Here is a 16,766-nt window from a genome sequence, read left to right on the forward strand (position 1 = left end):
ATACTGAATTCGTCCGATAAGAGAATTCCATCTGCGTTAAGGTGTTGTAACTTTCTACTGGTTATATTCTTGTGCTTCGTGAAATTCCAGAATGGTTTAATATCTCTGTGAGTAAGTAGACTATCCTGAACTGACTCTGTATACAGGTTGTAAGATTTTAATACGAGTGTTTTCACTTCTTTGCGGAGTTGGCTAAATATTTTGTAGTATCGACTGTCACCTGATTGCTTATACTTGTTTCTATAGAATTCTTTGCATTTAATTTTACGTTATTTTTTTATTTGGTTTTTAGGAGCATTAGCAACTAAGGCAATATTGCTCCGTTAATTTTACAAATGTTGTTATTTGGTTTTTAGGAGCATTAGCAACTAAGGCGATATTGCTCCGTTAATTTTACGTATTAATTCGCTGTTATACCACTGCGGTACGTAGAACGTGCCATCAGATGGGATTGAGGAACAATGTCAGATATAACTGAGTGGACACAGTTAATCAGGTTATTGGTGAGCACATCAATGTCAACAGCATCAAAGAGCTGCTTGTCCATATTACTGAGAGCTAGATTGAGCAGAGGCCAGGCAGCTATTCTAAAATTGAATCATGATGAACTGGAGCTGCATTTGAAGTTATGAGAATTTGAAAGTTATGTTATGAAAATTTGAAGTCACAGTGATGTCAAAAGTAATTGGCGAATGATTCAAGTGGAATATAGGATTGTCTTTGCGAATCTCTATATGAGTAGAGGAGAATATTATAGGAGAATGGATAAGCTGGTTTTGCGGCAGTATCCATATTTCATATATTTATCATATATTGAAATATATTATTTACTTTATATATTATTGAAAAATATATTTACTTTATTCTAAGATACAAGATACTTTCATTCAAACATTTCTGAACTGAGCTTTTCTTCTTTCATACGGGTCTTCATTTGGATAGATACTTCACAGTTGGGTTTTTCAAAGGACAGAAACACAGCCTATTGTTCCAGCCGAATGACGAGAGTTAAAGGTTAGTAAACACTACGTTCTCCTTTTTCACAAGAAGAATTGAATTATCAAAATTCAAAATCTGCTTTTTACTTACACAAATTATGTAATACTGTATATGCACTCCTTTACATTGCATTTCTTTTTTTTAGTGGGGAATGCAGAGGGAGATAATCTATCAACATGAACATACAAATTTAGTGTTGATCTAACTTTTCCTTCTCAACTAATGCCCAAAATACTTCCATTTATTTTTACATGTGTGTGTGCGTGAGGGCCACTCCAAAACTACTTCAAATTTTTTTTCCCACTCGTGATGTTGCATACAAAATGCAAGTCTTAGGTGTAAATGAACATTACTACCAAATCCTGCAAGTTTTAGTTAGCACTGCATGCCAAGTGGCAGGGCTGCATATTCGAAATTTGCAACAATGATATGCATACAAAGCAGCATTGTTACTGAGTTCCTGAATGCAGACGACAACAGCCCATTGAGATTCATGGATGTTTGAAAAATATTACCGTGCTTACTTGTCAATATAAACACGGCAATGTTTGCTTGTTATGAACAACTTGTTTGTTGTCCATGAAATCTGGACATAATAAATTTTGCATGAATAGAATTTTCCACCACCAGAGGTCAAATAATACAATAGTGATATGATACTTGAAGAGTGTGCATTATTTAATTGTATTCAAAAGCAATGTATTCTAAACAAAAAGAAGCAATGATTCTCCTTGTGTTTTACCTTAGTTGGAAAATATAGTATAAAAGGACTGCACTATTAAAGAGTGCATTTTAAGGACTATAGTTTATGAAGATACATAAGGTAAGACCCTCCTGTTTTTTTTGCACAAGAATCACATTTAAAAATGACTTACAAGCATGTTATTAATGTACTTCTTACATATATTATTAATGTACCTCTTACATATGTTATTAATGATAATTGTACTTATCTTCTGGTAGTCACTGTAATGTTAAACTTGAGAGCTGGAATTAATGATTGTTAAAACTTTTTTTGTACTGTACCAAACTGAAGGCAGACAAAATCTTATATCTATTGAAAAACAAACTAAAGATCATTTGTATTCATTTAAAGAAAAGTTTTGTCTAAATTATTTAGAGTAATAATAAGCCTAAGCAACCATAATTCCCAAAGAATATGCAATTCACGAAACTTCACATCACAAACTTATGATTATGAGGAACCCAATCAGTTACATCAACAGTTTGTAACAGTTTGATAATACAGTAAATGACAGATATAGTGATCACATTTGCAAATTGAATTTTGATTCTAATAAACGGCAAGTCCAATAAGCGAAAACTGGTGAATACTATCTACAGGCTATAAAAATAAAGAAATATGGCACAAATTTACATTTTATTACCAAAATTTTATTATCAATTAAATAATGCATGAAAATCAAAAGAATATTATCCACAGGGTAGCAAACTAAAAATAAATTTATACTTAGGTACATAGCTTAATTAATATACATATTAATTACACATAACACTTTGTAATATGATTATAATTTAAAATACATAGTCACTTATTTTATATTGCTTTAAATTATCACTAAAGTCAATTTATAGATTTTTCAATATTGTATAACAGTCTATATTTATAATCACTTGCACCAGTTTCTTCCAACACTCTCCTTAGGATGGCTATAGCTTCACAAGTTTACCATTTTGTAACTGGAATTCATTCGGGTTCATCTCATTTTCCTCCTCCTTGGCGAAATTAACAGTAACAGACTGGGCAATTTCTTCATCTGTTAAAGCTGTAGTAACTTGTAGATTACCATCAATGTCCACCCAATCATTAAACTTCTATTCAACCATGTCTTCAAGCTTTTCAACATGATCATTATCATGACTTAGTTGACACATTTTTTGAAACAGTTGCTAATGCTGGTTTCAAAAACTTCATTCCAGGCACTCATTGTCATGAAATGCATCAAGAACAGTTATCTGCTTTGCAATATCGGATAATGTTTCCAAACCACCATCTATAGACTGGATGATTCTTTGCCTCAACATCCGATCTATAAAAGGTCTTAAAGATTTTTATTATCCCTTGTCGAGAGGTTGAATCAGTGATGTGGTATTCAAAGGTAGAAAAACTAATTCAACGTTTTTGAAAATCAACTTTGGATGAGCTGGGCAATTGTCCAAAGCCAATGCAATTTTTTTTTTTTTTTTTTGTTTTTCTTATTCAATTGCAAATCCCATTTACTAAGACAAACATTTCTCAATTGTGGACTGTATCAGAATCATAGCTTTATCACTGAAAGAAGTAAACCCATCAATGTTAAATGCATGGGGAAAATGTATGGCCAGAGTCAGTTCATTCAGGAAATATGCTCAAATCAGCAGAAAACAGAATCGGTGCAATAGTAGAACTTGCCACATTGGGTAGGAGGAGAAGGTTTTGATGATATGACTACTGAAGCTCTCCTCCCCACACCAGGTGGAAAAGACCCGGGTTCAAATCCAGTTAATGATGGGAGAAATTTTTATGGGTCTTTTCACAACGTGGCTGAGTAGTTAGTCTCAGGAGAGGGTAGCATGGTTTTTTCTGCCGGAAACCCAGGTATTTTGTCCAGCAAAACAGAAAATTGACTTCAGGACACACGCAATTTACAGACAATATACAGAGAACAGTCTTATTCGCCTATTCTCCTAAAAAAATAAAAAAAGATATGATTAATGAAGTTGTTCAAGAATTACTGGTAGAAAGAGAGACTGGCAAAGCGGATTTGGTGGAAATGGCATCAGAGGTAAAATCAAATCAATTCAGAGGGATAGCACAGATGAAAATTCTAAACTTCCAAATTTTTCACTAAATAGCATGTGGGAATGTATAAAGTTAGCCAAGCAATTAGAATCTTATTTTTTGAATGCAGATTCTTGGATGAAAGGAGCCCAAAATTCAAAAGGGAGATTCAAAAATGCTTAGTTCCATACGATGAAATTCACAAAGATTTATCAAGCAAAAGCAAACAAGACCAGATTACTGATTTTTTAAAAAGAGTAGAAAATACACAAAATCTAGAATGATGTATTTTTGTTAGTTTTGTTAACGACAGTGTATTTTTGTTAGCTATTGGAATGTAACCCCCCTTTTTGTAATTTTTCTTACTCCTGCATAACATGGTTTCACACAACACAACACTTTACAGGAACCTAACTACCGTGCTATATGAGGGTTACCTGTATAAATATTAAAATTTTAAATATTTGTTCTTATTTTAACTGGATTGCTCAATAAGAGTAAAAAATGTTAAAAATGAAATCAGAATTTTTAAAAAATCATTTTAAAAAAATTTAAAAAGTATAAAAAATATTTTTTTTTGATACAGTAACATCTTCTACATCTATTTATTGTATCATTTTTATTAAATTCCATCAACTTCTGGATTTAAATTCCAGCTCTGTATGCTCAAATCTGAATGCCTGATTTTTTCACCTCAACTTCAAAGCTGTTTTCATACTACTATATGTTACATATAAAAAAAAGGCTGTAACAACTTTGAAACACAAATAAAAGATGAAAGCTCATACTAGAAGATTTCAAGACCATAAATGGGCACATTATTTGAAACAACCTTCAAAAATGTATTACAGTGTCTCATTTATTTTAAAAATTGTCAACTCTTTGAATGTATTTAGCCAACAGAAGAGACAATGTAGTTTCACCATTGCAATGCCTATTCATTGCTGCTTTACAAAATCCTACAAAATCCGGAACACAAGCTTCTTCAAAAACAAGAACAGTGGAGTGTTCTTGTTTTTGAAGAAAACAGTGTAGAAAATGAATGGATATCAAGTTCTATTACTGCATTTACCGAATAAATAAAATAAAAATGAATGTTTTTAATCGATATATTCCAACTTTTCTTACCTGTTTCATAGCTCTGTCTTGGCTAAAATGGCTTGATAACTTTATGAGAGGATTAGCACCTCCACATTCTCCTTCAATAAGATCACGCATTGCCATGATTTGGAAGAGGAAAAAAAAAAAAAAAAACTTGCACTTCTTCGGTAATCAACTGTATTTGCAACAACACTTATATTCTTTGTGGAAATATATGCAGTTTCATCTATAACCAATCACTCTGTATTTCTTCATTATATTTATAATGCAGATACCTAAAAAAAAAAAAAAAAAAAAAGTATGTAATCAGCTACATTACAGTACTTCAAATATAAGCAACATGCAAGAGTGAGAAGACAGAATTATTATTTAGAGATTAGGGATATATATAATGTAATACTCACAAATCAGAAAAAAAAGATGGATTTTGAAAAGAATTGTAGTTTGCAATGATCTGGCTTACCACATCACAACAAAAAACACATTACTCACCATTTAGGCATGTCCATGTGTTCTTGATACTTCAGTAGTGAGCATGCTTTACAAGCACACTACTGATGTTTCTTTGCAGTAGTCACAAGAAAATTGTATTCTACCAAATGTATAACATCTGACATTGCTACTAAAGTTGGGCAGTGTTTGAAAATTATCCCGTTTTCTGCTTAAACTGACAGTAATAATGACACAGATGTTAAGTACATTACACAGAATAACATTTTTGTGAGTATTATGCTTTCCGTAACTGCCTTAAAAGGTGATACTTGGAGAATATAGGAAATTTGAAGCTTCCAAAATTTGAACACCATAAGATACCAACTGAATACTGTACAGATTTCTGTGGTGAGAATGCTACTGTTGTGGCAGGCCACAAAATTGGCACTTCGATAATGTCAAAAGAAATGCAAAAGGCACTGATATTACTAGGCTGTCTTTCTCATTTAATTTGTTTATAATTTAATTAAATTTGTTTAAAATGCAAAAAAAAATGCTGGCACAAGTTTGCCAGTCAAACTGGAATAAATAACTTATTAGTATTAATAATGGCCATATGGTGCAAGGAAGCCTAAGGCTTATGCTCCACCAAATTCTTGTGGAGGTCTGTTGGTCTGTTATTTCCAGGAGAGAAAGTAGCCAATTGCTTCTAGTACATTATTACTTCATTCAGAACATAAAATAGAAACCGCCTTTATTAATTTGAGTGTTTTTTTTACAAAACAAATATGATTTGGTAATAAAATATTCAATAAACACAACTTGAAAAGGGAAAATTGTTTTCATCAGTTAAGAACTTCGTCATGGCTTGTGACATGTGAATAAGTTTCCATTGAAGAGTGTAGCACTACAAAATAAGATGTTGAAGAAGCTGCCAGAATCAATGACACAAACTAAAAGTTTTACTTCCATTTACTACACCCCCACAACTTCTTCCTACTTGTGAAGAAAGATGATACAAAAGATTAGCTATGAAGTTCAGAAGCAACTGATAACTCTTCAGGTAGATATTTCAGCCAGTGGTGAATTAAAAGACAGATTAGATTATTTAACATTGAGCAGATGGAATTCAAGTATGGTAGAACATTTGCATTTTCTAATTGTTATTCTTCCTCACAGAAAGCAAACTGTGTGTGTGTGTGGTTTTCGACATTCTGTCCTTCCACATCTTCAAACAAAAAACAGAAAATGAAGTGAGGAAATGGTTACTAACAATAACTCACACCATAACCCCAATCATGAAAATACCACCCACCAGACATTACCACAAGAAGAGTAAAAAAAATAGGATATAATGCTCTCCAACTGTTTACAGATATGCAAGATTTCCAGTTTGGGATCATTCTTCCAGCTGAACCTCCCAGTTCAGGGCTATAACCTAGAACCAGCACAGTCATCTTACAGGCTTTGCCCTCAGGGTTCCTTATTCATTGCAGCATAATCTTAAATTGTTATTCTTTATAAAGCCCCTGCACTAGACAGGTATTGTTGTAACTGAATTGCAATGTAGGAAATAAGAGATACATTTCCATAGAGTCGTAGGTATGTACAGTTTTCATGGTTACCATTTTCTCTTGGTTAGAGTTTCTAAATTCCTGAATGCACATCATAATGTCTTATAACATAATCTAAAATTAAAGTTTTTAAGTTGTATTTGCATATGATTAACTGTCTATCAATTTATTTCACATAGTTGTTAAACGTTCTTCTATTTCCACCCTCCTTTAGCATTTATGGTGTGATGATACAATTCAGAAAGAATCCAGAAACATAACCTGATAACAATTAAGAGTAGAAAGTGAGCTTGTATTCCATATAAGTTTAATAAAACCTATTTTGTTAATAATTTCAGGTGGTATAAATAGTGTCACACTCAGTCAATAGTGTCTTCAATTCTGTCCAGACATGACTGGAGGGGAGTACATGTTGAGAGGCTTGTCAATTTACCTTGGAGAGAATGCAGATGGCTCATGGAGTAGAAATTTTCTCAGCATGATCTGTACTTGTTAACAGAACAGACTATTTTTAAAGGGATGACATACACTTAAATTATCTTAGATAACCCAGCTGATATAAAAGCGGTTCTAGAAGTGAAGTTGGTTACTACAGACCGGTTAGTCTGATTTTAGTGGTAGGAAAAATCTTGGAGGCAACGATTAAGAGTACAATCCAGGGACAATCAGACAGATATGGCATTCTGAAGGACACACAACATGGCTTTGTTAAGAGTAAATCACGCTTAACTAAATTAGTAGGCTATTTTGACACAGTTACTCATGAGCTGGATTTAGGGAACAATTTTGACACAGTTTATTTGCATTTTAGCAAAGCATTTGACTTTGTCCCTCATGAGAGGTTACTGTATAAGCCTGAACAGGTTGGGATTACTGGTAAGATTCTAAGATGGATTGCTGGGTGGCTGCAAGGCAGAGGGTTGTGATTAATGGATATTCTTCAGATTGGAGTAATGTCGGGAGTGGGTCTCTAAAGGATTGGTTCTTGGACCACAGTCATTTCTCATTTTTATAAATTACATTGATGAAAGGATTGAAGGCATGATGTCAAAATTTGCAGATGACAAAGATTGGCAGAGTTTTTAATGATCAATGCCAAGCAGCTCTCCTTCAGGATGACTTGAACAGATTTCAGAGTTGATCAGAGAAGTGGCAACTATGTTTTAATGGTGCTAAATGCAAGGTCTTATACTTGGGGGAATAGCAACCCACAAATAAATTATACACTTGGTGGGGTTGAATTAAAAACAGTGGAGGAAGAAAGGGATCTAGGAGTTACAATACAGGCAGATAGGAAATGAAATTATCTGAACAGTATAAACAGGCAGTCAGGAAAGCCCAAGTGTCCTATTGATGATTTACTGAACATTATCCTGTAGAGATAGGGAGGTCATAATTCCACTGTATAAGGTAATTTTAAGAACCACATTTGGGATACTGTGCTCAAGTATGGAGACCTCATCTGAAAAAAGTCACTGAGCTTTTTGAAAAGGTCCAAAGATGGGCAACTTGAATGGTGAGATTGGCAGAAGGTAAAATGTATGAGAAAAAACTCTGATTATATGAGTTATAGAGCTTGGCAACCAGGCACAGCAGAGGTGACCTGATTAAGTTTTATAAGGCTCTGAGACGGTTTAGTAAAATGAATAAAGGTGGAATTCTATTATAAAGAATTCCAGAACTAGGGGTCATAAATCAAAATTACAGGGGTTGAGGATTAGATTAGATTGTAAGAAGTTTTCTTTTAGTCAGCAAGTCACTGCTTACTGGAAAAAGTTGCCCTCGCAGGTAGTTGTGGCTTACATTTGAATAAATTCAAAGGTCAACTGGATAGTTACTTGTGAGGAGGGATGCATATAATTTGCATTTTCATATCTACTTGGTTATTATTATTTATTTTTTTTTATTTATTTTTTTTGCCAGCGCAGCAAAAGCCTGTGGCTTCCTTGCACTACATGGTGAATACTAATAAATAAATAAATTTTCTGTTTATACTCCGGCACGACAACCAAGTCAGTAGAGTTTACAATAAATCGTCAATATGAATATTTATCGTATTTAGTAGTACAATGTTGAAAAAAGATGAGTTAAAGTTAAATTTTAAAATGCCTGCAATTCTGCCCAGACATGATAGGAGGGAGTATATGATGAGAGCCTTGTTAATCATTTTGGCCCTGGCAAGACTGTGCAACATGAGATAGATTTTTTTCTCGATATGGTCTGTGTTTGTTAACAGGAAACCTATTTCTACAGGGATTGGAAGGTTTAAAACAAGGAAAAAGGAATAGTAATTGCACAGAACATTCCATTTCACATTCTCATAATGCCAAACAACGAGGCTAAGAATGGCCATGATATAGAAGCTCAATTGAAGAAAAGACCATCATCAAATTGTGATCTACAAGACCATTAACAGTAACTGTGTAGTGTAAGGGGGTTCTTGGCAAAAAGACTTTTTTTGAAATCCAGAGAACTGGGTGTGTGTGTGTGTAAAAATTGTCTAGTATTCCAGTAAGTAAACAAGTTGCATAAGGACATTAGTAATCACTACATCCTCAGCATCAACACCAGCTGTATCTATGTAACTATAAAACTAAAGCCAGCTGGAGTTGTGATCATTAATATAACCAAGTCACCAAGAAAAATTACCTCATTGTTAGGAAAGTTAGACTGGAGAAAGCAAAGTTTCAAAGAAAGGAAGTCAAAAATTTCTGATTTGTAGAGTGGGAAAAATATTAAAGACAACTGATGAATTTTACAGAACAGAGTAAAGAGATTTTAAGCCAGAGTAAATCAAAAAGAGGAGATTCCAGAGTGGAAAGTCTTCTATAAGCAATATCAGCAGACATGTGCACAAGTACCACCTTTGAAGAAAAAGGAATCATGAAGTGTGGATAATTAGGACAATTCAGATAAGTAGTGATTGAGTCAACCAATAAATGAATAGTAAGTGGGGCTTGGCAGATTACAGGTGGAAACATACATCACTGAGATATGAACTGAGACCCTGTAAATTTGTGAAAGGAATGAGAGAGAAGTTTAGGGAGTTTCCTTGTCACGGATAAATTTGTTCTATTAGTTTGACTATATCTTGAGCAGATAACATAAAAGTGGAGGGAGATTAATGATATTTCCAGTAGTGGCTCCCACATTGCCACTCCCTCCAATCACTAGCTGGAAGAGTCTAGGCAGTGGAATCACACAGTAGTTGATGCAGATGCCACCCATAGAGTTAACAAATAGAACTAAACCAATACACTAACTAGTGACCAGCCTGAAAAAAATATTTTAAAGCTGAACCCCCCCCCCCAAATTTATGTGTCCATCTTAACCTGAAAAGATGGGAAGAGGGATGCCAGAGCTTTACTCTGGAAACTAAAGATGGGTTTAACAACATCAAGCAAACCAATAAGAAAGTGGTGGCTTTAAAACGAATGATGAGTTGCCTACCACCTAACACTGTTTGGTGACACAAAGGTTGGCCATTTCTGTGTGATGTGGATACTACACCTCAACCCCTGCTTATGTGTCACCAGTATACTAAATGCAGTGCTTCTAACCTTACATACAAGCTTACTATCAGTCCTACCATTGTGAAGATGTAAGCAGATTTGGTTTATCACAGAACAGGTGCCTCCGTAGCCAAGTGGGCAGGAGCGACAGTGCATAGCACATGCTTCTTGATTAGACTGGGGTGCAAGCCAGTGATCACCAAATACGAAGGATGCGGAAAGGTCAAGCAGTGACAACCACATATCCCCGGAGCAATAAGGCCTTAGTTGCTAATGCTCCTAAAAAAAACCAAATCACAGAACAAACTGACTTAGAAAAAATTCAGTTCACTTAACTGACAAGTGAACCCTGAATATAAGTTCTATCAGCATTTTAGACTCAGAGGTAACGGCCCTGTCTGTCACATTATTATTACTATTATTATTAGCCATATGGTGCAAGGAAGCCTGAAGCTTATGCTGCACTAGGCAAAAAAAAAAATTTCTGAATTACCCAGAGAGAGAGAGAGAGAGAGAGAGAGGGAGGGAGGGAGGGAGGGAGAGAAGTAGAAGAGAATCACCAAGAAAAAGAATGATGATATCCAGCTCAGGACCCTGGGTGTGCCAAGTCTATACTCACCAGATGTGAGCCCCTGTTGGCAGCAAAGAAAAATACATGAGATACATATAAATTAACAGGTGACACAGAAGCCTATGGAAGATATAAGCTGGTCTGTAATCAAGTCACAAAGGAGGTTAGGCAGGCAAAGGCATATTACGAGAATTCTTTGACAAAGGATGCAAAGCAAAACAGCAACGAGTTCTTTACTTATGTAAATGCCAGAAGGAAAGGGATGAAGCTGATTGGTCCACTTAACATGGATCGTTCGACTATTGACGATCCTGTTCAAGTAGCTAACAAGCTTAGTGAGTATTTTGCATCTACATTCACAGGAGGAGTTATTCAGGGAGGGGCAATACCAGAGGTATATTAAAATATGGTAATGAGTTAAATGGTTTTTTTAATAACTGATAGCAAAGTGGAGGAGAAATTATTGAAGATAAACATAAAAAAGGCACATGGGGTGGATTGGATGGGATCTATCCAATTACATTAAAGGCAGCAGCAAAGAAAGTAAGCAAACCCTTAGCCATAATTATGAGAGCTTCCTTGGACTCAGGGGAGGTACCCATGGACTGGAGGTGTGCAAATGTGACCCCAATTCACAAAGGAGGATCAAAGGGTGACACAAGTAATTACAGACCTGTTAGTCTAACTTCGGTTCCGGGGAAAATAATGGAATCACTGGTTAAAGAGAGATGATACAGGATCACCTAGACAAGACACAGCATAGGTTTGTTAAGGGGAAGTCTTGTCTGACCAATTTGACTGGATACTATTATGAGGTCACAAAGGAATTGGATGCAAAAAATAATTTCAATATCTTATACTTGGATCTTAGGAAAGCTTTTGATACTGTTGCACATGGAAGACTACTGTACAAATTGGAGCAGTATTGCATTAAGAGCAAAATGCTGCTATGGATAAAGGGATGGTTGAGTGGGAGAAGACAGAGGGTGGTAATCAATGGACACCACTTGTCTTGGACTAATATTATTAGTGGAGTCCCCCAGGGTACCGTGTTGGGTCCATTGTTGTTTTCTGCATTTATTAATGATATTGATGAAGGTATATCAGGCTTAATGTCTAAGTTTGCAGATGATACGTAGGTTGGCAGGGTTGTTAATGCACTAATGACAGTACGCTACTGCGAGAGGATCTAAAAGCGTCAAGCAGGTGGGCTGGGAGGTGGCAAATGAAAACACTGACAAATGTAAAGTACTGCACATGGGTAGCAGTAACCCCAGAGTAACATATCAACTGTGTGATACTACACTCAGGGTGGTAGAGATTGAGAAGGCCCTGGGAGTAATTGTGCAGTCAGATATGAAGTTTTCTGAGCAGTGCAGACAGTCTGCAAGAGTAGCTCATGGTCAATGATATACAGGAATTTTTCTAGCAGGGATAAGGAGGCAATTATGCCCTTGTATAAGGCAATGGTCAGGCCACACCTTGAGTACTCTATACAGGTCTGGATGCCTCATTTTAGTAAGGAGTAGAGCTACTGGAACAAGTACAGAGAAGGGCAACAAGATTAGAGAATGAAACAAAGGGCTGCTCTTATGAAGAAAGGATTATGATTTGCAAATTACAGTTTGGTGACTAGGCAACTGCAAGGTGATCTGATTGAGGTGTATAAGGCCTTGAATGGTTTGAGCAAGCTCAATGCTGATGGAATTCTTCCTTTTGCCCAGATTAATCGTCTGAGGGGCCATAAATTCAAACTGAAGAAAGACAGTTGTAGAATAGATGTGCAAAAACTTGCCTTCAGCACACGTGTGGTTGATTGACTAAACAAACTTACATCTGTTGTTGTAGAAGCTGACAGCTTAAATAAATTCAAGGCAGAACTAGACAAACAAAATTTCTAGACAGACAAGACAGACTAGACAAACAAGACAGACAAAATTTCAGAGACTGCTGGGAGCCATTGCGGTATAAGTAAACACATGGGTTGTGTTAGGGTAGCTAAGAATAGAAACAGGTGCAGGTATACTTGCGTGTACACCAATGCTAGGAGTTTAGTAAATAAATTTGATGAATTTGAGGTATTGCTTAAAACATCAAAGGCAGATATTGTTGGGATATCAGAGACGTGGTGTCACACAGATATAAGGAATGCAGAACTGGAATTTGGGGAGTACGTCTACAGAAAGGATAGACAGGATAGGAAGGGGGGAGGGGTTATGCTATTAGTTAAGAAACACATAAAAACCAAGGAAGTGAAGCCAGTCGACATCGCTGGACAGCGCAGTGTTGAGTCAGTGTGGTGTGACATAAGCATTGGGAGATCAAAATTGAGAGTAGGAGTGTGCTATAGGCCTAATGACTCTGATGAGTATAATAAGAAACTGTACGGGGAAATAGAGTGGGCCAGTAAATCAGAGAGTCTTATAATGGGGGATTTTAATTTCCCATATATTGACTGGAATTTGTGGGTTGGTCACTCACACACTGCCAAGACTTTTGTGGATTTATTGGATGATTGTTTTTTACATCAGCATGTTCGGGAGGCAACTAGAGGGAGTAATACTCTTGATTTGATTATCAGCAGTGATTCTTCATGCATTAAGAATCTGCAGATAAATGAACTACTAGGTGGCAGTGATCACAGTGTGCTGAAGTGGGATTTACTCAAAGAGGTAACTACCATTAGGGGTAAAGGGAAGGGTTATTGCTTCCGTAAAGGCGACTACGATGGACTGAGACAGTATTTAAATTCTATACAGTGGGACCAACTGATGATGTTACCAACAGCAAATTCAAAATGGGAAGCATTCAAAGAACTTATCTTGGAAGCTACTAGGCTTTACATACCAACTAAGAAATATTGTTCAAGGTTTAGGCCAAAATGGATGTCAGATGAACTAATGAGGCATATGGCAGAGAAGAAAAATGCATGGGATACTTACAAATTAACACATGACACAGAAGCCTATGACAGATACAAGTTGATATGCAACCAAGTTACAAAGGAGGTTAGGCAGGCGAAGGCAGATTACGAGAAATCCTTGGCAAGGGATGCAAAGAAAAACAGCAAAGAGTTCTTTACTTATGTAAACTCTAGAAGGAAGGGGATGAATCAGATTGGTCCACTTGATATTGATGGGTCAACTGTTGATGATCCTGCTCAGGTAGCTAACAAACTAAATGAATATTTTGCATCGACATTCACACGAGGAGTTATTCAGCGAGGGGAATGCCAGAGGTGTATTCAACTCTAGCAGTAAGCTACAGAATCTTGAAATAACTGGGAGTAAAGTGGAGGAGAAACTGTTGAAGATAAACACAAGAAAGGCACCCGGGATGGATGGGATCTATCCAGTTATATTAAAGGAGGCAGCAAAGGAAGTAAGCAAACCCTTAGCCATAATTATGAGAGCTTCCTTGGACTCAGGGGAGGTACTCATAGACTGGAAATGTGCAAATGTGACCCCAATTCACAAAGGAGGATCAAAGGCTGACACAAGTAATTATAGACCTGTGAGCTTAACTTCTGTTCCAGGAAAATTAATGGAGGCACTGGTTAAAGAAGCACTGCAGGATCATTTAGACAAGACTTCAGTTATAGCTCGGACACAGCATGGTTTTGTTAAGGGGAAGTGTTGCCTGACCAATTTGATTGGATACTATGATGAGATCACAAAAGAACTGGATGCAGGGAATAGCTTTGATATTATATACTTGGATCTTAGAAAGGCTTTTGATACTATTGCACATGGAAGACTGCTACACAAATTGGAGCAGTGTGACATTGGAGGCAAATTGCTGCTATGGATAAAGGGGTGGTTGAGGGGGAGAAGACAGAGAGTGGTAATCAATGGACACTGCTCATCGTGGACTAATGTTATTAGTGGAGTCCCTCAGGGCTCAGTGTTGGGTCCATTATTGTTTTCTGTATTTATAAATGATATTGATAATGGTATATCAAGCTTAATGTCCAAGTTTGCAGACGATACAAAGGTTGGCAGGGTTGTCAAGGACACTACTGACACTATGCTGCTGCAACAGGATCTGGAAAGGTTGAGCAGATGGGCTGAGAGGTGGCAAATGAAGTTTAAAATTGACAAATGTAAAGTACTACACATGGGAAACAGCAACCCCAGAGCAACATATCAACTCTGTGGTACTACACTGACAGTGGTAGAGAATGAAAGGGACTTGGGGGTGGTTGTGCAGGCAGATATGAAGTTCTCTGAGCAGTGCAGATGGACTGCAAGAGTAGCTCATGGAGTATTGTCAATGATATACAGGAATTTTTCCAGCAGGGATAAGGAGGTGATTATTCCCTTGTATAAGGCAATGGTCAGGCCACACCTAGAGTACTGTATACAGGTCTGGAGGCCTCATTTCAAGAAGGATGTAGAGCTGCTGGATCGAGTACAGAGAAGGGCAACAAGATTATTGAATGGAACAAAGGGGTGCTCTTACGAAGAAAGGCTTAAGTTTTGCAAATTAATGTCTGGAGACTAGGCACCAGCGAGGTGATCTGATAGAGGTGTATAAAGCCTTGAATGGTTTGAGCATGCTCAATGCTGATGGGATTCTTCCTCTAGCTCAGAATAATCACTTGAGAGGGCATAAATTCAAATTGAGGAAAGACAGATGTAGGATAGACGTGCGGAAATTTGCCTTTAGCCAGCGGGTGGTTGGTTGGTTGATGGAACAGACTTCCATCCCTTGTAGTGGAGGTTGATAGCCTAAATAAGTTTAAGGCTCAGCTGGACAGGTATTTTGAACGAACAGAGGGGTGAAGTGGAAGTGGGTTTTTTTTGGCTGATGCTGCATAAGCTTGCTTTCTTGCATCAAATGCCTCTACTAATGCTAATGCTAACATTTGGAGCAAATGAATGGGTGAAATGGGAAGGGTTTTTTTTTTGACTGATGCTGTAAAAGCTTGCTTTCTTGCATCTTATTTCTCTACTAATGCTAATGAGATAGCGATTAATTCGCTTTCATTATCGTTTATAATAATATAATAAATTCCACCCTTATATATATATATATATATAGGTTTTGATGCCTCATTTGAAGGGATGAGAGGCGCAGTCTAGGACGGAGTCGACAGCAGCTATCACAGGTTGTCAAGGGTCGATGGAAGCTATCACAGGTTGCCAGAATTCGCTAAAGTAAATAATTTCTCCAGTTTAATATTCCAAGTGAAGCCATATATTGTTGTGTATATATCTCATAGGGAAAAATTATATGGCTAGGTGATGGTGCAAAATCGTGTAGGACACCTTTTGAAGTATACCATTTGTTCACTTCGTTGACACTGAGAAAGAAAACATTCTTTTTAGCTTACTCAAACATACCTAAAATGCACAGATTCAATTCGTGTTATACTTTTAAATAACACACAAGGAACATTTACATTACCATACGAAACCAGTGCATTATTCCAAACTCATTTAATATAAAATTAGTACAACTAACCACAGCGATAACTTCATCGAAATTTGTTCAGTTGCCACACTGTGACGTAACTAAAGAAAAACAGCACACTGTACCGCCGCAAAATAAACGAATTAAAACAAATAATCGGCTTACAGCCATCTCAAAGGTGGCGGTCAGACAGGATACAAACCATCCACAAAAAAAAAAAAAAAAAAAAAGGAGTTAAGTTAGGCACTACTCGTTATAAAATTTAAAGCTTTTAATTTTTTTTTATTACGAAATATGATATATCTCACGAATTTGAGAGTCATAGTGTAACTAGTAAATACATGGGCTGGGTTAGGATAAATAAGAGTAGAACAGGTCCA

General features: G+C 36.4%; 1 protein-coding gene across 4 annotated transcripts in view; it reads right to left on the bottom strand.

Moving 5' to 3' along the window:
• Window positions 1-16,463, bottom strand: part of Pex5 (peroxisomal biogenesis factor 5) — a 321,598-nt gene extending 305,135 nt beyond the window's left edge. For all 4 annotated transcript variants that reach the window (XM_090383596.1, XM_090383595.1, XM_090383597.1 and 1 more), the window contains exons 1-2: window positions 16,381-16,463; window positions 4,910-5,157 (exon numbers count right to left, since the gene is read on the bottom strand). In XM_090383596.1, coding sequence (XP_090239722.1) covers window positions 4,910-5,005 — 96 coding nt within the window. In that variant the 5' untranslated portion in view covers window positions 5,006-5,157; window positions 16,381-16,463. The remainder of the gene's footprint in view (window positions 1-4,909; window positions 5,158-16,380) is intronic.
• Between the last annotated feature and the right edge of the window lie 303 nt (window positions 16,464-16,766).

Source organism: Mastigoproctus giganteus, chromosome 10, assembly GCF_048544385.1.
Source record: "Mastigoproctus giganteus isolate SK-2022 chromosome 10, ASM4854438v1, whole genome shotgun sequence".
Classification (NCBI taxonomy): domain Eukaryota; kingdom Metazoa; phylum Arthropoda; class Arachnida; order Uropygi; family Thelyphonidae; genus Mastigoproctus; species Mastigoproctus giganteus.